The 24028-nt window shown below is 49.4% G+C and overlaps 1 protein-coding gene across 1 annotated transcript; it reads right to left on the reverse strand.

Annotated features, from left to right (window-relative positions):
* Positions 1-209: 209 nt before the first annotated feature.
* Positions 210-20421, reverse strand: LOC308419374 (MLV-related proviral Env polyprotein-like). Its single transcript, XM_080915088.1, has 4 exons — positions 20304-20421; positions 18773-18895; positions 9491-9668; positions 210-2868 (listed from the first exon to the last, which is right to left on the reverse strand). Exon 4 carries the CDS (start codon positions 2583-2585, stop codon positions 582-584), a length of 2004 nt encoding a protein of 667 aa, XP_080771214.1. The 5' UTR covers positions 2586-2868; positions 9491-9668; positions 18773-18895; positions 20304-20421; the 3' UTR covers positions 210-581.
* Between the last annotated feature and the right edge of the window lie 3607 nt (positions 20422-24028).

Genomic DNA, 24028 nt, shown 5'->3' on the forward strand with positions numbered 1-24028 from the left:
AAACAACCCTTTTTAGGGCTGAAAGACCCTCCTCTAGAGGACCTTTATCTGAGGAAACCCCAGGACCCAAAAACCAGCCGAGACCACTGGATGCAAGTCACAAGAGGGTTTATTGCTCACACATGGGTGTCCGTGGGCAACAGCCTACTCGGAGGACTGGTGCGCCGGACAAAGGGGCAATCCCCTTTTTATAGGACTTGGAGGGGCAGAAGCGAGGTACAGAAGCAGAAGCATAGTTACAGGGTTCTAATTGGTTAGTTTAAATGTGGACAGGGGGTGAGTTCAAGGATACAGCTCCCGGCATTAGCCGGGGCTGCGGTTTTTCCGAGAACAGTTGCCTTGGGCTTATCTGAGAGCAGTTTGCCTTGGGCTTATCTGAGTGTGGGAGCTTTCTTTTCTCTGTCTGTTGCAAGCTGGCTGCCTACCGGTATCTTGTTTGGCCACCTGGGACCCTGACCTGGCCCGCCCTGTGTGTGCACAGCCTTGCAGAATGGCGGTACTGCTGCTAAGCGGGCAAGCAGGGGTCTTTCATTCCCCCATTTTCTTTTCTGCATTAAGGGAAATCTTTCACTTATTTTGCATCAGGGTACCTCTGTACCCTGCTGTTGTAATCTTTGGTAATGCTGTTCAGCCAGGACCAGTGCCTGGACAACAGAAATTCTTTCCCTGACAAATTGCAGGAGTCTGTTGATGATACAGGGCCCAATCGTCAGAATCATGAGTAAGATCACTATGGGTCCCATCAGGGAGGAGAGCAGGGTGGTCAACCAGGGGGACTTAGAAAACCAACTTTCGAACCACCCTTTATTGCTCTCAAACAGTTTCTGCCTCTGGGCTAGTCGTTCCCTGAGTTTGGCTATGCTATCTTGGACCAATCCTGTCTTGTCTGCATAGAAACAACATTCTTCCTTTAGAGCGGCACACAAACCTCTCTCTTTGAGGAACAAAATGTCTAGTTCTCTTCTATTCTGCAAGACTACTTCTGACAAGGAAGTAAGACTCTGCTCTAGTGCTGTCACTGATTCTTCTAGAGCTTTAATATCATTATGCACGGCTGCCTGTAGTTGCCCTATGTGATTTAGATTGATTAGGGCAGTGGTTCCTGTGCTTACCCCGGCAGCAATGCCTCTCATGGTTATCCCTCCAAGAAGTAGGGCTAAAGTTAAAGAAACCGGTTCCCTCTTGATCCTTCCTATAGTATTCCTATTTTCATAAAAAGAGTACACATATTTAGGATGATGATAAGTTACCTTGGGCCACAGTTCAACAAGGATGCAAAATTCAGATGTGTGATTAAAGGCACTGGAGGATATACAAGGGGTGAAACCAGTATTACAAGCCCAATAAGTGTTCGGGGGGGCGACTAAATATTTCCCTGACTGGTTGGTAACGTTATGGGTCTGATTACAGAGAGCCTGATGAGACGCTGGAACTAGCCCTAAACATAGTCCTCGGCCTGACACCTCCGAGAGGGTCAGGCGGTGCCGGGGAGTGTTGGTGCAATTGGCCGGAACACTGCTCAGAGTGGAGTAGTTGCCTAGTACTGCCACTCCCTCATAGTAAGGTGGGGAGGAGACTAGGCATAACCAGCACTCGGTGGCCTTGTCAGGGGCAGAGGAATTGAGGACTGAATAAGCTCTGTGGATTAAGCCAAGGAGCCTGTCACCCGTTCCCAGTGGCGCGGGGGATGTGGTCTCTTGCTGGAGTGTGGTAGGGGTCTGAATGACCTCAGTCCTATTGCCTACCGCACCCTGGGTAGGCTTCGGAGCCGCAGGTACCGCTAGTGGCCAAACAGGTGCTGGAAGAGAGGGAAGTTTTTGGGCAGGCAACACAGGGTTGGAGCCCACCGGTTGGGTGACCGGAGCTACAACTTGTCTAGCAATGGAGAAAAGAGTCACTGGGTCTGACCCACCACTTCTGTACAGTCGTAGTCCCCAAGATAGGGGGGTGTCCCAGGGGGCTCTTTTTCCTTGTTCTGTAAATTTGATGACCAGGGGGTTGCACCGCCCTCCGACTGTGGCACCCGGAACATTTTTGGTGCGTTGTGAGTCATAGCAAGGACCACAAACTATGGGAGTATTGGCAGTGCATCCTGACCAGAGATTCACGGGGGCCTTACTAAGAGTTATATAGTCCCAAGAGGAGGAGGGTTTCCAATAGGCATCCCCGGTGGTCTCACAACCCCAGCTACTGCAATACCCGTCAGCAGGTCCCCCGCACCGGCTGGTTGGCTTATGCCCGGGACACACGTAAATATCATGGTCTCTATTTTTTCGTTTTGCTGAGGGAGATTTACACCCATAACTGGGGTTTATTGGATTAGCACTAGAGGGATCCCAATCGGTTCCCACCAGGTCACAAAGGTCTATGTACAGGGTGGGAAAAGTGTCTCCCAGGGCCCCCCGGACAGTGGTGGAGTTTGCTACTCGGCCGGTCATTAGGTTGGAGACTGTCCAAGTGACATCAAAGACTCGATGGGGACTATCTTTAGGATCTACAGCAGTCATCTGCCTCAAGCACAGGATAAGGATCAGTCCCGAGAGAATTTGAGTTTTAGGGGATTGGAAGTCTGGTGTAGTCGCCATGGCTGATCAGGAGTGTCTTTTTCACCAGGAGTCGCCTTCTTCACGTGGGAAGCATGAATCCAAGCGGTGATTCCGTCGACCTTGAGGGCCGTGGGCGTGGTGAGCAGTACGGTGCAGGGTCCCTTCCAGCAGGGTTTGAGATTTTTGGTCTGATGCCGTCGGACCCACACGAAATCTCCAATCTCGAAAGGGTGTGGAGCTCCTACTTCATGGTGGGTCTGGTAGGCAGCAGCCAGGGGTTTCCAGATGTCCTTCTGCACAATCTGGAGGGCCTGTAAGTAAGCTTCCAGAGAAGGGGGGTTAGCACCCGAGGGCAGTTTACACCCCAGCATGTTGGTCAAGGGCTTAGGTGCCCCAAAGACAATCTCAAAAGGGGTCTGCCCATGAGGCCCCGGGGTGTTGCGGGCTCTGTATAGAGCCAAGGGTAGGAGGAGAACCCAGTCCTTAGAGCCAGTTGCAAGCGATAATTTGGTTACGGTCTCCTTGATAGTTCTATTCATCCGTTCTACCTGTCCTGAACTCTGGGGTCTATAAGCACAATGAAGTTTCCAATTAATCCCCAGTATCCTAGCCACTGCCTGACTTACCTGGGAGACGAAGGCAGGCCCATTATCAGAACCCAATACCTGTGGTACCCCAAACCGGGGCAGGATTTCTTCTAGCAGTTTCTTGGCCACTGTCTTGGCAGTTTCAGTCTTTGTCGGAAAGGCCTCTACCCATCCTGAAAAGGTGTCTACAAAAACTAACAGATACCTGTATCCATATGTTCCAGGTTTAACTTCTGTAAAGTCCAGTTCCCAGTGAGCACCGGGCCGGTGGCCCCGGGGCCTTATTCCAGGTCCTAGTTTTGCTATTCCAGGGTTGACTTGAGCAGATGCCTGACATTCTTCAGCCACTCGTTGGAGGGCTCTTCCTTTGTTTAAAAGGTAGGGATCCCCTTCTTCCCGGTCTAACAGTTCTCGCATCTTTTTGGGACTTAGATGGGTCAGTTTGTGTAAATGAGAAATGAGTTCAAAAGTTAAGCTTTCAGGCATTACAGGCTTCCCCCTATAGACCCAACATTGCAGTGGCGGGTCATAGGAGGCCCCCATTTTCTTTAGCATATGGATATCCTCTTGGCAATATTTCCATGGGATAGGTCTGGGATTGTCAGGGCCCGCTCTTCCTTGGACGACTGTTCCCATGGCTGCCTCCCAAGCTGTGGTGTCTGCCAGGCGATTTCCCTTTGCTACTGGATCATTGCCTTTTTGATGGCCAGGGCAGTGCATAATGCTCAGTCTTTTTGGCAGAAAGAGGGCCTCTAGGAGGTCTAGGATCTCAGTCTTGTTTTTAATCTCTCTGCCTTCTGACATGAGCAGCCCCCTTCTCCGGTATATTTCTCCATGTATATGCGCCATAGCAAAGGTATAGTGGCTGTCGGTGTAGACATTGAGTCTCTTACCTTCTGCCATCCGGAGTGCCTGGGTCAAGGCTATCAGTTCGGCACGTTGTGCAGAAGTCCCTGCGGGGAGAGCGCTTGACCATACTAACTGGTCTGAGGTGGTGATGGCGGCTCCAGCCTTCCGTTCTCCGTTGACAAGGTACCTGCTGCCGTCAGTGTACCAGGTGAAGTCGGCACTTGCCATTGGTTGGTCCGTGAGGTCTGGTCTGGTTACATGCACTTCTGCCAGGATCTGTTGGCAGTCATGGGGCTCTGCTCCTCCGGGAGGGGGAGTAGAGTTGCCGGATTCAGGGCTACAACGAGCCCGAACTGCACCCTGTCTGCATTGAGCAGGAGGGCCTGATAACGAGTCATCCTGGGGTTAGATAGCCACCGGTCGGGTGGCTGTTTGACCAGAGCCTCCACCGTGTGTGGGCCAAGGTGGTCAGGGGCTGTCCCAAAGTTAGTTTGCTGGCATCTTTAATGAGCACTGCTATGGCAGCAACCATAAAGAGGCAAGGGGGCCACCCAGAAGCTACAGGGTCTAATTTCTTGGACAGGTAGGCGACTGGGCGTCGCCAGGGTCCCAATTTTTGAGTAAGGACTCCTTTTGCAAAGCCCTGGGTTTTATCCACAAATAGTTCAAAAGGCTTGGTCAGATCAGGGAGCCCTAACGCTAGGGAGGTCAATAAGGCCTTTTTGATGTTATTGAGGGCCACTTGATGTTCAGCTCCCCACTGGAAAAGCACTCTTTGTTTGGTCAGTGGATACAAGGGGGCTGCCATTTCGGCAAACCCGGGAATCCAGAGGCGACAGAACCCCGCCGTCCCCAGGAACTCCCTCAATTGTCAAGGGCTCTTGGGGACGGGGATGCTGGCCACGGTCTGCTTACGGGCCTCTGTTAGCCATCTCTGTCCATTCTTTAATAGGTACCCAAGGCAGGTGACTTGTGTTCGGCATATCTGGGCCTTTTTGGCTGAGGCCCAATAGCCTAATCGTCCTAGAGTTTGCAGTAGAGACTCAGTTCCCTGAGCACACTCTTCTTGGGAGGGCGCAGCTAGCAAGAGATCATCAACATACTGAAGAAGGATGAGGGATAGGTGCTGTACCTGAAAGTCAGCCAGGTCCCGATGTAGGGCCTCATCAAAGAGTAGGACTGTTTTTGAACCCTTGGGGAAGTCTAATCCAAGTTAGCTGTCCTGAGATCCCCAGCTTGTGATCTTTCCACTCAAAGGCAAATATTGGCTGACTTTGGGGGCTCAATCAGAGGCAGAAAAAGGCATCTTTCAGGTCCAACACTGTGTACCATCGATGTGAGGGTGGCAGTGTGCTAAGCAAATTGTAGGGGTTGGGGACCATCGGGTGGATATCTTCGACCCTCTTGTTGACCTCACTCAGGTCTTGTACTGGTCAGTAATCCCCAGTCCCGGGCTTCTTTACTGGTATAAGGGGTGTATTCCAGGGAGACCGGCAGGGCACTAAGATACCCTGATCTAAAGGTCTCTTTATGTGAGGCCTAATTCCCAAGCGAGCCTCATAAGACATGGGGTACTGTTTGATCGAGACAGGAGTGGCTGATGTTTTAAGACCAATTACTACCGGGGGCTGCAATACAGCAAGTCCCATTCCCCCTGTCTCGGCCCAAGCTTGGGGGTACTTGCTTACCCAGTCCTGAAGATCAGGATTCGAGTTCTCCTTGGTGGCTTCAGGTTCATGGAGGCGATATTCGTCCTCGAGATTTAAGGTGAGGACATGAAGAGGCCTCCCCTTGGGTCCAGTGATTGTCGTCCCTTCCTCTTTAAAGTGAATCTGGGCCCGTAATTTAGTGAGGAGATCTCTCCCCAGCAGGGGATATGGGCAGTCAGGAACATGTAAGAAGGAACGAGTTACCTGCCAGGTGGCCAGCTCCACCCAGCAATCAGTAGTCCATTGGTAGGTCTTACTGCCAGTAGCCCCCTGGACCCAGGCTGTCCAAGAACTTAATGGGCCTGGGGTCCCGGTGAGAACTGAATGTTGGGCTCTGGTGTCCACGAGGAAGGTGACAGGTTGCCCCCTGACTTGGAGAGTTATCCTGGGCTGGGGGGGGGGCTCCTGACCCTGACCTCCCTAATCTTCATCCAGTGCCAGGAGGGAAGTCTGGGGTCTCTGCTTCCGGGGTCCCCAAGGCTTCTTGTTGGGGCACTCTTTGGCCCAGTGTCCCTTCTCCTTGCAGTAGGCACACTCGTCCCTATCCAGTTTGGGTCGGCTCCTTTCATCTCCCCTATCTCCCTTTCTCTCATTTTTCTCCATGGCGGTGACTAGCAACTTACTCAAGTCTCCATTTCTCTTTTTGTCTCTCTCATCCTTTTCTCTACGTACTCTATCCTCTCTTTCTTCCGGCGTCTCTCTCTTGTTAAAGATCCTCTCTGCCTCTTTAAGTAAATCCTGCACTGAGAATCCCTGCAGATTATCCAGTCTCTGTAACTTTCCTCTAATGTCTGGGGTCGACTGGCAAATGAATGACATCGCCACGCCAGTCTGTTGCCCTGGATCCTCTGGGTCATAGGGAGTATATCTCCTGGAGGCCTCCTTAAGCCTCTCTAGAAACACTGACGGTGGCTCATCTGGTCCCTGTAATACTTGCTTCACCTGGGCCCAATTAGTGGGGCGCTTACCTGCCCCTAGGAGACCCGCCATGAGCAACTGGCGATAAAGACATAGGCTTCCCCTACCTGCAGCCGTGTGGTAGTCCCAGTCTGGTCGGGTCAGGGGAAAAGCCGCATCGATCTCATTAGGTAGTTGAGTGGGACGGCCATCTTCTCCTGGAACATTTTTGCGGGCCTCTGAGAAGACCCTTTGCCTCTCATCAGAGGTCAGGAGTACCTGCAGCAACTGTTGGCAATCGTCCCAGGTGGGCTGATGGGTAACTAAAATAGACTCAATCAAGTTAGTAAGAGCTGCAGGATCACTGGAGAAAGCGGGGTTGTGCTGCTTCTAGTTGTAGAGGTCCGAGGCAGAAAAGGGCCAGTACTGGGTCTGGCCGCCTGGACCTTCTCTCAAGGGCAACAGGTGGGAGGGGGGTTCCACCGGGGGGCTCACGCCTCCCTCTGAGTCTCCCAGCCACCGGGGAGGGGGCCGGAGGCTCCCTAGGCTGGTCCCCCTGCCTATCGGTCCCCGCTTGCTGTGGGACCTGGGACCCGTAGGGAGGGGGTTCTTCAGAAAGGAGTTCGATAAGGGGGATATTAGGGTCTGGGGGATCACCTCTTTGGAGGGGGTGAGAGGTTTAGGGAGTTTAGTGAGGGCAGGGTAGAGGGAAGAGGAAGAGGGAGAGGTCAGGATAGGGGTGGTCGGCGTAGTTGGCGTTACTGGTGAGGGTCTTCTGGGGTGTACAAAGGGAGCCACCCAAGGTGGGGGTTCCAGGGCTAGGTTTTCCATGCCACCTGGTTGGGGTGGCCATTCGGTCCCTTGTCAAAGACTCGCTCCTTGACCTGGGAGATAATATCCAAGTTAAAGGTACCCTCCTTAGGCCACCCAACACCCACTAAATTCCACTCCCCCATGCACAGTGTTTGCCACTTTCGCTTCTTCACATCCACAGACATGTTGTGTGCGCGGTCACACACTTCAGACCAGTGATATAGTGTAAGACTCAAGGGGGTGGTTGCTGTCTGACCCATAGTTTCTTCGAAGAAAACCAACAGAGACAATACAAACACAAACAGTAAAAAACGAAACCAAGACAAAACTGTGTGGCGCGGCTTCAGCGTAAAACAGAAAGCAGAATTTCAGACGGAGACCTCGTGTGACCGGCTCTCTCATCTCCTACCAGGACCACGTATCCTTCCGATACGGGTTGGGCTCCGAAAAATCGGGCCCCAGGTGCCACACTTGGAACGTCTTCCAGGGCTGCGGCAGAGAAGTCCGAGCTCGTCAGCTCCTTCTCTGGCCCGCCAGATACAGAGCAACTCAGATCTGAGAAGTACACCGATTTCAAGAAACACTGAACAGAAAGACAGAAGACAGGAGCGCTCCACAAAACGGAAATGCCGGCCGGCTTACCTCCTGGTGGTGGGTCGGGGGTTCCGGGTCAGGGGCCTCGAACTCGGTGGAACCTCCAAATGAAAGACCCTTGTCTAGAGGACCTTTATCTGAGGAGACCCCAGGACCCAAGAACCAGCCGAGACCACTGGATGCAAGTCGCAAAAGGGTTTATTACTCACACAGAGAGGGTAAAGGGAGCATTGGGTCCGTAGGTCCTGACCGCTGAATTAAGCTCCCCCAAGCTTTTAAAATGTAACCTATGGAACTTTCTCCGCCCGGCGGTCAGCTCTCCCTGTGCAGTGGGCGCCATCGCCTGTCCCTCGCTATCACTTTCGCCTTCACCCCCGTCCTCGCTGCCAGACCCAGCAAGGGAACCACAGCCAGAGGCAGGCACGACAGGGGCACGGCAGGGGCATGGCAGGGGTGGGCACAGCCGGGTCGACTGTGGGAGGGTCTTCTGAAGTAGAGGTGGGGGAATGGCGGCTCCTGCGGAGCGGGTTGTAATGGGGAAAGCCAGAGTTTTAGATTTTGGGCCTCCGAAGAGTTTTCTTTTTATTAGAGCTCAAAGTCACGGCCCAGGTTTCATTTTTAAAGTCATTCGGGCTTGTGGCCCCGGCGAAAACGGTCTCTGAGGGTGGCCTGTAGTGAGGCGAGTTTGGTAGAGAGCTGAGCAAGCTGCTCTGGAGATGGAAAACTTCTTCTAGTTCAGCAATTTGAGACAAGTTTGTCTCTGGCCTCTGAGAGGGTGGCGGCGGGCAAGGCTGGGGGCAGAAAGGTAAGCGAGCAAATCTGTGGCATATGGGGGGCTCCATGTGAAGGGGCTGAAGGAAACGGCGGCCAGGCAGGATTATGATAACGTGCCGCCTTCTCTTCTAAGGTGGTCGCATCTCTGGGGTCTAGGGGGGGTCACCATCGGGGGGTTTGTTAAAAATCGGATACATCATTGGTGCCTCCCGAGGAAGATGACTCTTTGGGAGAGGGGGGTAGAGGGAGGCTGCAGGAGTGGATGGCGGGGCCTCAGACATACCTATGATGACCGACGGGGGTTTGGAGGGGTCCCTTTTGGAAGAGAGAGAGGTCACCGAGGCCGCCTGAGACAAGGGGCGAAGGCAATATTCAGCGACCAACAAAAGTTGTTTTTGCCCGGGTTGTTTGATGCTGCCTCAATAACATCACGGAGGAGTCCCCAAAAGGAGAACATGGTCGCAGGGATCGCCTCAGGGCACTCTCTGGTCAACTTATCATCTAATGCTCTACCAACCTTTTGCCATTTTTTACGATGGATTTCTGGCCCATCTATTATGAACCAGGAACATGCCTGATCTATGAACACAAAAAACTTTACCAAATCTTTCTAACTCTGACTCCCCTTTCTCTGAGAGAAACTTTTAGGTCTCTGATGAAGACCACTTCTTTAGACAGTTGATATGGCCCATTTCTTTGAGACGGAGAAATGTCAACTTACCGAGCAAGGCTTTCTCTCATGAGTGGTGAGAGCCTTCCTCAAAATGGCTTCTCAGCTGGGCAGCCTTCTCCATAGGTGCTCTCCTTCTGGCGAGGGTCCGTGCCTCGAGCCTCACATGGGGCGCCACTTGTCCCGTCCCAAGAAACCCAGTTATTCATGGGGCCGAGGGGGACCAAGCCTGGAAGAGAAACGGGCAAGAAAGATGAGCGAGACCAAGCAGAGACTTGTCAAGGTCTGTTTCATGTTTCTCAGGGTCCCTGTTTTAAGCTAGCCCAAACAAGGAAGTGGAATGAAGGTGTGGCGCACACAGACAAAGATATCTTATCAGTTGTTTGCTAGGACGTTTGGAGGTCCTCGGTACACCCCAGAACAATCATTTTCAGAACTCCGGAGTATAGCTAATCTATGTAAACATCAGGGGCTAGAGAAAAGTTCATGCTCTCATGTAGGGGAGAGTGGGGAGAGGAGACCATTGTGTGGACCGTGGCCTTCTTCCTGTGGAAAAGGAACTCGAGAGACTGACCTCACTTTGTCTAGGCAAAATGGGGCAGTCAACTCTTCAGTGTCCCGCTTGTCCACAGACTGGGAAAGGTCCTGGCAGCAGGTGAGGCATTGGGGCAGTTATACTCAGTGGTTAGCACTGCCAAAATACAGGTGGAGTCGCTGGTGCCCCTTTTATCTTCTTTTAGAGACCTTATAGTGAGTGCTTGGAGCTGGAGTCTCTCTCTGTCATTGTAAGCTTTTGCCATTGAGCATTTGAAAACCATCTCAGCAGATCTCTGATAACCTTGAAGACCATAATAATTATTATAGCTGAGCTAAACAAACTTTTGCTTCTTTTTAGTTACCTGTTCGCTGCCATGCTCCCCCCTTGATGATAAAAGACTGAGTCTATAAACCTGCAAGCCAGCCCTAATTAAATGTCCTTTGTAAGAATTGCTTTGGTCATGGTGTCTCTGCACAGCAACAGAAACCTAACTAAGACAAGTACTCTAACGGGAATACAAGTGCGATTATGAACACATTAAAGGGTCTGATCTTTTATGATGTGACTGATTATTAAATTCCATATCTTAATCATCTTTAACACTTTATAGTAAGTAGATTTATCCCTGTTAGGTTCAGCCTTTAAAAAAAATTCCAAAATGAAGCTTTTCTAGCGTAAGAATAAAGCTTTTAATCATCAATAAGACCAGTCCATAGGCAGACTGGTCCTTTCATAGTGAACCGTTACAGAATCTTACAGCTTCTTATAGGACTCAGTTTACCAAAACAGTCCTGGCTGTCATGGAAGTGGTTCTATCGACCAGTCTGGCCTGGAACTCAGAGACCCACCCACCTCTACTGGGAGCTGGGATTAAAGGCCGGCACCGCCACTACCCAGCACACATTCCCTTTCTTTTTAAAGATTTACTTATTTATTATAAGTAAACTATAGCTGTCTTCAGACACCCCAGAAGAGGGCATTAAATCCCATTACAGACAGTTGTGAGCCACCATGTGGTTGCTGGGATTTGAACTCAGGACCTCTGGAAGAACAGTCAGTGCTCTTAACCATCTCCAGCTCCCCCTCCCTTTTTAAATTCACTTTACATCCAGATCGGTGTCCTCGCTCCCAATAACCCACTTACAACCGCTCCCCTAGCTCCCTCCCCTTTTCCTAAGAGTGGAGCCCCTCACCCCTTCTCCTCTGACAGTGGAGCCCCCCTCCTTTTCTCCTGAGGGTGGAGTACCTCTCCCCTTCTCCTCTGACAGTGGAGCCCCCCTCCCTTTCTCCTGAGGGTGGAGTACCTCTCCCCTTCTCCTCTGACAGTGGAGCCCACTCCCCTTCTCCTGAGGGTGAAGCCCCCTCCCGTTCTCCTGACAGTGAAGTACCCCTCCCCTTCTCCTGAGAGTTGAGCCCCCGCTCCCCTACCCCAGTATTCCCCCACACCCACACAAGTCTCTGTAGGATGAATGTAGCTGATTCTGGCATATAAACTTAACCCTGAATAGACCTTAGGGAAGGAGAGACATTCCCTAAGCCTTCCTACGGCTGCAAATCTTCAACATAGTCCCCACGTCGTGGCGAAACCCGGCCAAAATATTATTCTCACCATTACTCCACAACTGCAGTGTGCCACTGTGATGGGCTTCCGTGTGCACATCGACCTGCAGGCTGAGGACAGCTGCTCCCAGCTCTTTGGCAGAGGCTTTGCCTGACTGCTTAGGTCGCTGTCTTACTGCTTCCCAGGACAGGACTATCCCAGTTTCTGGCACCCAGTGTTTAGCACTAACTCTTAAGCCTTTTATTTATATTTCAAGATTGTATACTAATAATACAAACATTTATTAACTTAAATACTTTAAGAAGCTGTTCCTTTGGCCTTATCAGGCATCAATGAGGAGAGGCCCTTGGCACAGAAAGGCTCAATGCACAGGTGTAGGGAAATGCAAGGGTGGGAAGGTGGGAGGGAGTGGGGAGGGGAGGTGAGAGGGAGTGTGGGGAGAGCACCCTCATAGAAGCAGGGGGATGAGGGATGGAATAGGGGGATTCCAAAGGGGAAACTGGAAAAGGGGATAACATTTGAAATGTAAGTTTAAAAAAAATATCCAATTTAAAAAAAGAAAAAAGCTGTACTATTAAAAAAAAAAACACAGGTTTTTTTCTTTAAATTTAAACTTTCTATAAAACTCCAAAATTCCTCTTAAAGTTAAAAAATCTCTCAACTGTGTGCTCTGGCAATATCAAAAAAAAAAAAAAAAAAAAAAACCCAAAGTACATTATTATTATTATTATTTCAACAGGCGAAGGTGAAACCAAACACCCACAGCGTAAATGATTCTATGCTCAATTTCTGGGACTCACCCACAATCCTTTGGGGCTTTCCTGGGAGGCTTGGGTCGCCTCTCTGGACACAGACAGCCTGCCTTTTAGGTCCCAGGTGGCTCCATTTAACTATGGCTGGTACTTCCAGTGAATGTCACATGGTACCAGCATCTCTAAAACTGGCTATTATGGAACACACTGGCAAGCCTCAGCCTCTCTTTAGGACACACACTGGCACTGGCCTTTAGTGTCCTTGAAACAGTTGCATCCAAAGGCATCTGTCCACTCAGGAGGCACACTTCCCCCCCACCCTCCTCTAATACAACAATGAGGAGACCACGTTGAGCCTGCCAACCACAGCAGATTTCTGGAACCCAGGCACCCTATGGGAAGGATGACAAGGGAGGCTTGCTGAGGACCCAACAGGCTGGTCAGCACATTCCTGGGTGCATGGGTGTCACTCCAGGAGTACCATTTCTCCCTTGACCAACACCTCCCCAGCCAGGAAGGATCCTGCAGGGCAGACCCTGTCTGTTCTTCCCTTATTTAACCCCTCCGCCATTGCTCGGCACGCCATGGGACCTGTGCCGATGGATATCCTCAAAAACAAGTTGCTTCTTCTTCTCAGATCTACAGTAAGTTTTTGAAGAGTGTCGGCACTCCTCGTGGGGAAGGGAAGCAGCTCCTAAGCAAAATCCAATTGCTAAACAATTCATCTGCCTGGTGGGAAGCTCAAAGAAGAGCAGGGCCTCCAAGCTAGGCTGAGGAGTACTCCTGGGAAGCCCATTAGTCTCACTGAATGAGGATAAAGACCACTGACCACAAAATATGGCCAATTCAAAGAAAGCTTTAATCTGTACACAGCACAGACAATCTGGTGGCCATCTCCCCATAAAGTGTGAGTTCTAGAAAACAGCCCTATCCTATGTTTCCATATGTCTTTTATAGGACGGAACTGATGGGGACGGGGGATTTTGCAAGCAGGAAGAACAAGGCAGTTATGGAAATCTTCGTGGAACATCTGGTACAGGACATTCCTTGGTTATAAGATGGGTACAGCCAAGTTCCAAGAAACAGAAACTGAAACGTAAGCTTTACAGAAAACAGGGCCCTAAATGGCTCCTGGCCTTGAAATAGACTTGGATTGGTTTCTGATTCCCCTTTTACATGTTCTTGTCAAATCTGTGAAAGGACGCTACCATTTCTAGCTATTATCATGCTTGCTAGGGGCAGCATTCTTAGCATTCTCTGCTTGTCCAAAGACGAGACTCGTAGAGCACCACAAGGTCATAGGAAACATTAGGAGCATCAGGAGACCAGCAGCAGCTGAAACAAGGGTGGTTAGACTGTGTGACCAGTTAAAAAAGAGACTGGCACCAACTATTTCCTTCCTGTTTGTCTAAGTGTTTGGTTTTCAGACTGTTTCTTACCATAGCTCAAGGGTACTCTATACCTGATTGGTCAGCATAAAAACAACAGGTTTCTCTGACAACTACCCACAGACCTCCTTGTTTCACGAAGAGTAAGTCAAACCTTCTATTCTATAAAATTATTTCTGCCAGAGAATCCACCAAATCTTCCAATCTAGGGACTGAGTCTTTTGTAATCCCATTTAACTTTAGCACTCAGTTTTAAACCCTGATCGTGCAGGACCAGGGCTGATGTTCCTAGTGCTGCAGGCCCTACAATCCCTGAATTCACTAAGTGTGGGACTAATAGGAGAGCCACCGCTGTGTATGGTTGAGGGTGGTCAGATGTCTTGGCTAGCCTTCATCCCCATCAGAAATGGGGACATGAATGAGGATGCACAAAGGTGGGTGTGTCCCGTGGACAATGCATGAGACCAGCAGGCACTTGCGACAGCATGGGCAGAGGGGTAGCTGCAGACTCTCAGCACCTGTGCTAGTCAGGTGCTGAATAATGGCTGCATAATTATACAAATATGGAGAAGCCAAGGAGCTGACGTTTCTGGCAGGAAACAGTCTTTGTCCTTGGGCCTCACCTAGGGACAGCAGGGGCTGGGGCCAGGAGCTTGTGGCAATACAGGGAGTGACAGATTCTAAGTCATTCCCTTCATAATAGGTGGGGGGTTTGCGGTCAGGGCAAGACCATCAGTCCTGCGTCAGGCTAAGCGTAGAACAGGTGAAGGAAATGGGTGTTAGCAGTCAGGAGTGGAACTTCCATGGGAGCAGTGGATGGAGGTGGTTCAGAGAGGATAGAAACAGGCAAGACCGTAGTTGGGGGTTGGGGGGCCTTTGGTACATAGGCGTACAGGAGAAATCTGGGGTTCGGGAGGTCTTTACTGGGGCCTAGTGTTTATCACTGCATGGTAATTGAAAGTGGGACCCAGCCCACCTGCCTATGGCCAAATCCCCCCGGTTCTTCCTACATTCTGATATGAATTCTCAGAAGACTCAGTTTAATTATCAGTTGGGGAATACAATGTTACATGACCCCAACTGACAATTAAAGAGTAGGTTTTAGAGGGCTTGGGAGTTGAGGTAAGAATATCATGTTTTGCCTTAGGGCAGATGGGGTAACAGTTTTGGAGCCTCAAAAGGCACAATGATTGGCATTAATGCCCTGGCAGGATTTGCTTCCCTGGGCTGGACAGATGTAAACCAGGATACCTCCTAAGGTTTTCTCCAATTGTAAATGTCCACAGCTAGGACGGAAGGGAAAGAGTTTGCAGTCATCAGCTTTCAGATTAGGCTGACTGGAAGTTATAATGGTGTCCAACACCTGACCTGTATCAGTGAATCCAAGTGGGTTGTCCATGTGAGTTATATAGCTGAAGTTCCAGGGTAAGGACATAACCCAACAGACCAAGACTAATTCTGGCTTCCATAGTCTAAGGAGTAAAAGCAGATAAACAAGAAAACATTAAACCTTAGAGATTTTAACTTGGAGGGGATCCTACTCAATCAATTCCTGTTTTGGTGGCCCTCTTCTCCCACAGGACCCTCTGGTGCCTTCTTGAGATGTGACTAGCAGCAACTTGACAGCATCCAGAGAATCCTGGTAGGGGGCATCATCTTGGTCCCATGCACTGAGTCTTAAAATGGCAGACTACCAGTATCATCAGTTTGGAACAGGTGGTCAGGCAAGCAGTGCCCAGTTTGTTGGGCAGCCTAGACTTGAGGAAAGATCTTCTCCAGAGTTAATTGTAATCCCTCCAGGGATTCAGAGATTAGCTCTTGATGTTACCCAAGAGATCACTGGGTATGGCTGTGCGTAAATTACTTCACATGGAGTGAATTTTTCACAGTAGAGGGTGCGACCGGCCCTTAGTGAGGGAAAAGGCACAAGGATAACAGTTACCATCAGTCTCAAGAACATATTTAGTGAGAGTTTCTTTTAAGGTTGTATTTATTCTTTCTGCCTCCCCTGGGCTCTGAGCCTGTGATGTCCGAATCTATGATGACACGTGCTATGTAGCCTCCGATTTCTACTGAGGGCTTCTGAAGTTATTTGAGACAGTTTGGTCATGAAGGCCAGGCCATTGTCAGACCCCAAAGTTAAGGAGAGGCCACATCTAGGGATGACGTCCATCATTAATTTATTAGCTAACTATCTGGGCTGTTTTCATTGAGGTTGGAAAGGCCTCTACCCAGCCCAAGACAGCGTTGATAGAAACCAGAAAGTATTTATTATATCCATGTGGCCCCTGCTTGATTTCAGTAAAGTCCAATTCCCAAAATTCATCAGGTACAGTACCTTGACTTCAGTGCCCTTGCGACAACATAGCCTTTTCTACATTTACCTGGGCACAGGCCAAGCACTTAAGTCTAACTTAAAGTCTTGGTCCAGGGCATCATCAAAGATGGTAGAGGAATTGTTAAAACCCCGAAGTAAGCAGGTTCAGGTCATGGTCAGCCCATTCAAATACAGAGGATACATCTACTTTTGACAAAGGACTGGGGAAAAATGTGTCCTTTAGGTCAAGTACAGTATAAACCCTATGCTCAGGTGACAACATGCTGAGCAGAGTATAGGGGTTGGAAAGAGTGGGGCCAATAGTTTCCACCCACCTATTCATTCCCCTTAAATCCTGGACTGGTTGATAGTCTTGGTCCCAGGTTTTGAAGAGTTCCAGGTCGACTGGCATGGAAGGAGTATGCCTGCTTTGAGGGGGTATCAAATGTGGCTCTTGATTCCCTCTCTGGCTGCCATCAACACTGATGGAGTACTGTCCCACTCGAATGGGCTTGACCTCGGAAGTAGCTGAGCTGTAACTGGTAACACATGCTGGACCCTACCAGGACTGTCTTTAGCCCCAACACGTGGAAACATCCCTGATAGGTTGTTCTTTTCATTTCTCTTTGGGGGTCTGGACTGGACCCTGGCGATGAAGGAGGTACTTCACGCTTAAGGAACAGGTGACAAACCCCTAGTTGTAGTTTAGTCACATCTTCTGAGAACAAGATGGCTGCCTGGAGCTTGCTTAGATCTCATCCCTGCAAAGTGGACAGGCACATTCAGGGATAGCGACAAAAGAATGAGTCACTGCCCTCTTTCCTGGATTAACACCCCACTTTGTAGTCCGTTTACATTTCTGACTTCCTCTATTGCCTGGCATTTCCTCCGTTTGGCCAGGGCTCAAATGTGAAAATCCCTAGTTGGAATTTACAGATTGACCCCCCTCCCAACTGAAAAGTCTACTGTAGGCTCCTGGGGGCGTAATTTTAAAGAGTGATGGCCCCACTATGCACTTAAAGCTAAAACTGGCCTCGACGAAAACGGACCTGTCTTTGATTGGGGCATTCATTTTTCCAGTGCCCCAATCTCTTGCAGTGAGCACACTGGTCTCTTCGCAGTCTCTGTGGTCTCTGACCACGACCAGGGGCGTCCCAGGAATACTGTGAATTCATCAGAGTCTCAATCACTGTTCTTATTATCAGCACTTTGTCACTCTCTCCATTGTCACACACTCTCTGGGCTATTTCCAATAATTCTGACCTAGTCATGTCTTCAAATCCACATACTCTTTGGATGGCCTTACGTATGTCTGGGGCCGAATGCTCTACAAAGGTTCGGTTAATCTCCTCGAAGTTTACCGAGTCGTCTGGATCTATGGGTGTGTACGTGCGGAATGTCTCTGGGAGGCATTCGAGAAACTCTGAAGGCGATTCCTTTGGACGTTGTCTAGTACACGTCACCTTGAGAAAGTCAGTGGGCTTCCGGGCTGCCTGTTTCATTCCCTTTAACAAGGCCTGGTGGTAATTACTGAGTGCCCTCCTATCTTCTTCTCTCCTATAGTTCCATGTGGATAGGACAGTCAACTACATCCACCCTCTATCTGCCAGTCCCTGTGTCCGGTATGACAAATGCTTTCGCTGTCACAGACAGAATCTGGCTCCCCTCCTCTGATGTGAAGAAAATGGCTAAAAGATCCTGACAATCATCCCAAGAAGGAAAGTGCGTGGAAAAGATGGACTCCATTAAAGACATCAGGGGCCTTGGGTGTGTGCTGAAGAAAGGGTACTGTATCTTCCATTTAAAGAGGACAGTGGTGGTCAAAGGCATGTGGTCTATTCAGCTCCCGTTTGTGCTGCAAGGAGTGTTCTGAGTGTTCCAGTTATAAGGATCAGTGGCAGGAGACCTGGTGAGAGGGGACTGGGGCTGCTGTTGCCTCTGAAAAGGGTTCAAAGCATAAGGAAGTAACTCGCCGTCTGATGTGGGGTGGGGAAAGGATAGAGAGTGATCCAGCAGGTGGGGTAGGGGTTGGGGTTGAGGTGAGGGCTGAGGTGGGGGGTTGGATTGAGTTGGGGGGTTGGGGTGGGGGTTGGGGTTGAGGTGGGGGTTGGGGTTGAGGTGGGGGTGACAGGGACGAGGTGGTGGGGAGTCCTGTATATCTGGAGTTTTGGAGGTCTTCTGGTCCCCTGGTATGAATCCCTGAGGGCTCCTTGAGATGATTGAGGTAGGGCCACGCTGGCCATTTCTGAACATATAAAACCCCATCCAGATGGGTGGATTAGATGTTGCTTCTGCCCAAGGTAAAATGTATCCTCGGTGGCCAAGTAAGTTGATAGCGCTTACTAGGGCCCATGCCACCTGGAGGTCAAAGGTGCCCTCAGAGGGCCATTGGACTCCAAATATAGGCCATATCTGTTTGCAAAAGGTCTTAAGACGATTTTTGGTAATGGGGTAGTGATAAGCTTTCTTAACTTCATGGGGGTAAAGTTTGTCAAAATGTTTCAATACACAGTTTAAGGGTGTATCAGGTTTACTAGTCTTGTTACCCATTTTGTCTTTCAGTCACCCCAAATCCAAACCTCAGAAGACTTGGGACAAAAGAAATAGAAAAGGCAAACAAAACAGAACAAGACACATGGGGCCAAGAACCAAGAAGGTAGTATGGTCTCTCCTTAGTGCCCTGGACAGAAGTTCATGTATCCCCCTAGAACACTGTACCCAAATGGGATCTTAACAGAACCAGGACCAGATGTTACACAAGGAAAAGAATGACTTACCAATGGGGGCTCCTCTTACAGGTGCTTGCTGGTTTTCTTTTGATGCAGCTGTGGACCTCGGAACTGAATCAAGCCAGCAGGAGCCTTGAAACGCGCACACCCCGGGAGGTGATGCTCTGGCCCCTGATGTTGGAAATAAAGGGTTCAGTTTCTGATTTTGGGTACAGATTTGTTAAAGCCTATGCCAAAGCTTAAACCCCCATCTACTTAGTTGTAACCCTTCTGTCTCGTGCTTGTCAACCACCTCATACTGTTGACATCATTTTGGCTCAGAGAGAGATCAAGTTGACCATATATTCTGTTATGTTCTGAGGTTCCTGAAAATTCCCCAACCACAGCCTTCACTCGGGACCAATCAAAATAGAAGTCAACTTGAACTGTCATGTCTAAACCAGTAACAACTTGGAAAAGGCAGACCACCCTGCAACCCTCCCTGTACCTGCTTAGGAACTCATTTTGTGTTTTTACTTATACAAACTGACCCTAGGAAGAACAATATCAAACAACCAGACACCGCCCCGCCCCCCCAGCCTGAGCTCCCAGACTAAACCATCAACCAAAGACTACACAAGAAGGGACCCATGGCTCCAGCTGCATGTGTAGCAGAGGATGGACTTATCAGGCATCAGAGAGGAGAGATCCTTGGCCCTGTGAAGACTCAATACCCCATTATAGGGGAATGCCAAGGTGGGGAGGTGGGAGGGAGGGAGTGGGTGGGAGAACACTCTCATGGGGGGGGGGGGGGGAAGGAATGGGATACAGGGATTCCAAAGGAAAAACCGGGAAATGGTTTTTCTTTACTTACATTTGAAATGTAAGTAAAGAAAACATCCAAGAAAAAGAAAGAAAGAAAGAAACAAACAAACTTAAATAAATAAAATGACCCTAGAAAAATTCGAGGTTGTGGCTTTCAGCTTCCGAGAGTATTAAATCTCTAATCTATCTTGGGGTATGCGTTCAATAAACTACCCCTGACTGACTGAAATCTATGTTTATATGGTTTATGGAGCGACTCCTGGACCCTAATAGTTTCTTATATCACCGAAGCCTCCAAATATTAAGCCCACCGAATGAGGATAAAGAACACCTTATTCTGTGAACAGCAAAGTCTGTGCGGTGACTGTCTCCCCCTAAAATCAGATCTGAGAGAACAGCCCCCAAGCCAATTTCCCATACTTCTCTTATAGGACAAAACCTATAGGGAGGGGTATTTTTGCAAGCCGGCGGGTTTGCAGAGAGCACGAGGCAGTTATAGAACTCTTCCTGCAACATTTGGTGCGAAACATTCTGAGGTTATGGGGTAGGGCGTAGCCTAACTCCAAGAAACAGAATCTTAGAACTTTTACCTAACTTGGGCAGTCTCAAAATGGCTCCTGGTCTTAAATGAAGTTCGGCTGCTTTCTAGACCCCAACTCTCCGACTGAGTGAACCGGACCCAAGGTCCCACACGCCCCCGGGCGCTCCACTCCCAAGATGGCCGTCCGGATAGGCTCGGCGAGCACGGTCGGCCAGGTCTCATTCCGATACTCACCGTGCAGCCCACGTGCTACCTGCAAGTCCCGCCACAGCCTCCATCACCGCCACCGACCGCCCCACTAGCCCTGGCCACGCTCTTCAGCCCAAACGCAGTGATGCTGCCCAAAAGCCAGTTTCTCCCGAATTCCCGCCCCCATTTGTCCATGCAGCCAATCAGAGGCCCGAGTATTGTGACGGATGGCCCGACGGACCCGTAATACAGCCTTATGTGGAGCAAGGGGTGGTCGCCCCGGCCGCTGGTCCTGCAAGGGAGGGGAGAGGAAAGCTACCGCCACTGATTAAAGGGACAAGTGTTGCCTTTCTGCCCTGGTAGCCCGAGTTGGATAAAGACACACAGCAATGCCGGTCTGTGGTGGTCTATAACTTTAAACCCAACACTCCTGAGGCAGAGGAAGAAGAGAAGGATGTCAGCTCTGGACCAGCCTAGAAGTACAGCAAGTTCCGAGACAGCTAGAACTGTTACAGGGAAACCCTGTGTCCAGGAAAGGAAACCAAACAAAAAAAGAAAAATATAGAAGTCACCACATACCCTTTGAAAGATCCCCGAGGGTATCTTCCCTCTGAAGAGACCTGTCCCAAGGAACAGCGAGACCACTCACTTCGGATGCAAGTAGCAAGAGGTTTATTTAGATACACAGGTACCTGTGGGCACACAGTCTCTCGGAGGACTTGCGCACCGGACACAGGGGCAGTCCCCTTTTTATAGGGCTTGGGGGGCAGAAGCAAGGTACAGAAGCAGAAGCATAGCAACAGGGTTTTAATTGGTTCGTTTAAATGTGGCCGGGGAGTGAGCCCAAGGACATGGCTCTAAGGAAACAGCTCTGGATACCAGCTGGGGCTGCAGCTCCTGAGAATAGTTGCCTTGGGCTTATCTAAGTGTGGGAACTATGGCAGACATATGGCTCCAAGGACACAACTCTTGGTTCTAGTCGGGGGCTGCAGCTTATCTGAAAGCTGGGCTTGTCTGAATGTCTTCCTTTCTTTGTCTATTGCTAGCTGGCCGCCCACCGGTATCTTGCTTGGCCACCTGGGACCCCGACCTAGCCTGCACAGCCTTACAGACCCAAGTTCTAGGAAGAGGAGGGCGGCCTTGGCCCCTCCTTTGGGACAGGGAGTTGTTTTTCGTCCTTGCTTCAACATGTGTGGCAGGATGTCCTTGCCTCAACATGTGTGGCAGGATGTCCTTGCCTTGGTCCAGGTGGTCAACTGCAGATATTTTTGTTCTGACAGAGACTGGGCTGTCCTCTGGCTCACTTTTGTTTCAGTATTTTTTATTCCTGCCTGCTCTGGGCCTAGCACAAAATGGCGTTACTGCAGCTAAAGCAGGAGGGGGTCTTTCACCTTTACTGTCTCATAAATACAATGGAGGTGAACTATCAGCTTTAACAGAAAGTCCAATTTCTCTAAAACCCCAAATTAGCAAATATAACTAGTCTGGTAATAACTAAAAAATCATAACTACTGACATAACATTCCAAAAATGAACTGTTTAGGTCCTGAGTGTCTCACTGGAGAATTCTGTTAGGTGTCTAAAGAATCAACACCTAAAACACCAGGTGAGAAATATCACGTTCATGAACGTGGTTGGATGCCCCTTACATCACCAGTATGCTGGTTTTGACTTTAAGAGCTGTTCTGTTCTTTTGACCATCTGGTTTGCATCCCTAAGTCAGCCATCTACCTCCCTGATATATCAGCATTTGAATAAAGAAACTTTGGCCGGCTTAAACTTGGGTTTTATAGTAAAGTATTCCCAAATTTTTGTACTCTAACAGGTACATGGTGTCTTCCAAGAACCAGGACAGAGCCCATTAGTCAGGTTCTCTAGCAAAACATACACAATGTAACATCTGCCTGTCTGTCTGTCTGTCTGTCTATCTGTCTCTTAGTGGATTTGTTTTAATTTTGATTATTGGAGACAAGGTCTCTCTATGTAATCCTGATTGTCCTGGAAAACTCTGTAGCCTGGCCTTGAACTCAGGCAGATCTGGCTGCCTCTGAATTCTGTAATTGAAGGTGTATGCCACCATGCGGGGCCAACTTCACCTCTGATTTTAAAAGACTTATTAGATTAGTTAATGACCACAGCAAGTTGGATAATCCTACAATGAACATCTCTACACTGAAGGGCCAAAAAACTCAGTGAGTTACTTTGGCCACAAAGACAGTACCTTCAGGACACGAAGGAGCAGTAAATCAGCCTCATTCCAATGCTGAGGGCCTAGAGGTTGATTCAAGGCAGACAAGGCTGGTTTATAACCCAAAACCAATCAACATGCTCTGCCACATAAGAAACTTTCAAAAGATCCTGACAGAATCCAGCATCTCTGTGATCAAAGCTCCCAGCAAGTTAACTGAATGTGAAGGGACTGAGGAGCAAAATAAACCCCATTTTCTTCTTAAAACTTCATTCTAAATTAACTTGCCCTTAGAGAGGCAAGGACCCCCTCCCTTGAGGTCTGAAAAAAAATCATGAAATGCCCCTGGCAGTTACAAAATGGACACAGCAGCTGCAGCTGGGTGATAACAAGAGTTGCCTAAGAAAAGTCTTTCTCGGGTCAAGGTCGAGGTGCTCCTTTTTGATGAATACTTTCTCCTGGTGGTTTAACCAGATGCTGTAAACCAATTAGCTGAAGGACCAACATTTGATACAAAGGCTTGGGAGCCCCCACTTGTGTTTTTTGTTTTCCTTTATAAACACTCTTCACTTAGACCTGGGGTCACTCTCCTTTCTGCCCCATCGGGAAGGTTGGTGGCCCAAGCGTGAACTTGAATAAAGACCCTCATGCGATTTCCGCTCTTCTCTTTGGGGTTTTTACCGTCTAGGCACAACAAATGTTATTGGATACAGAAGACCCATGACAAGCTCACATCAGGTTTCGTCTCAGATTTGGGAGAGAGAATGGGTGGGAGAAATCAGTCTCCCTGATCTGAACATTCAGCACTTACGATTGAAAGACCCGCGTCCAGAGGACCTTTATCTGAGGGGACCCCAGGACCCAAGAATCAGCCGAGACCACTGGCTGCAATCAGCATGAGGGTTTATTTGATCAAAGTACACAGGTACCTGCGGGCACACGGTCTCTCGGAGGACTTGCGAGTCGGACAAAGGGGCAGTCCCCTTTTTATAGGGCTTATCTAAGTGTGGGAACTGTGACAGAAATATGGCTCCAAGGACACGACTCCAGGTACCAGCCGGGGCTGCAGCTTTCAAGGATAGTTGCCTTGGGCTTATCTAAGTGTGGGAACTGTGGTAGAAATATGGCTCCAAGGAAGCAACTCCTGGTACCAGTCGAGGCTGCAGCTTATCTGAAAGCTGGGCTTGTCTGAGTGTCTTCCTTTTTTTGTCTATTGCTAGCTGGCTGCCCACCGGTATCTTGCTTGGCCACCTGGGACCCTGACCTAGCCTGCCCCGTGTGTGCACAGCCTTACAGAAATGGCATTTATTGTTGCTAAGCGGGGGTCTTTCAATGATAACTGTCTATCTGGCTTTAAGGAGATCCACAAAGGGATCAGGAACTCAGCCTTGAAGTTAAACAGGAGCATGTTAGACAAAGAGAAGTAATGAATTCAACAGAAGTGCAGAAATATTGAATAGTGCTCTCTTGTCTCAAACGCTATAAACTTGTGTTTAGAACAAGGGATTCAGATATTTTGATCTCCCTCACCTTGTAAGCTTGTGATGAAAATGTTTGAACCCCACCCACACACCCCAACCAA

The sequence above is a fragment of the Micromys minutus genome, assembly GCF_963924665.1.
Source record: "Micromys minutus genome assembly, chromosome: 3".
In the NCBI taxonomy this organism is placed as follows: domain Eukaryota; kingdom Metazoa; phylum Chordata; class Mammalia; order Rodentia; family Muridae; genus Micromys; species Micromys minutus.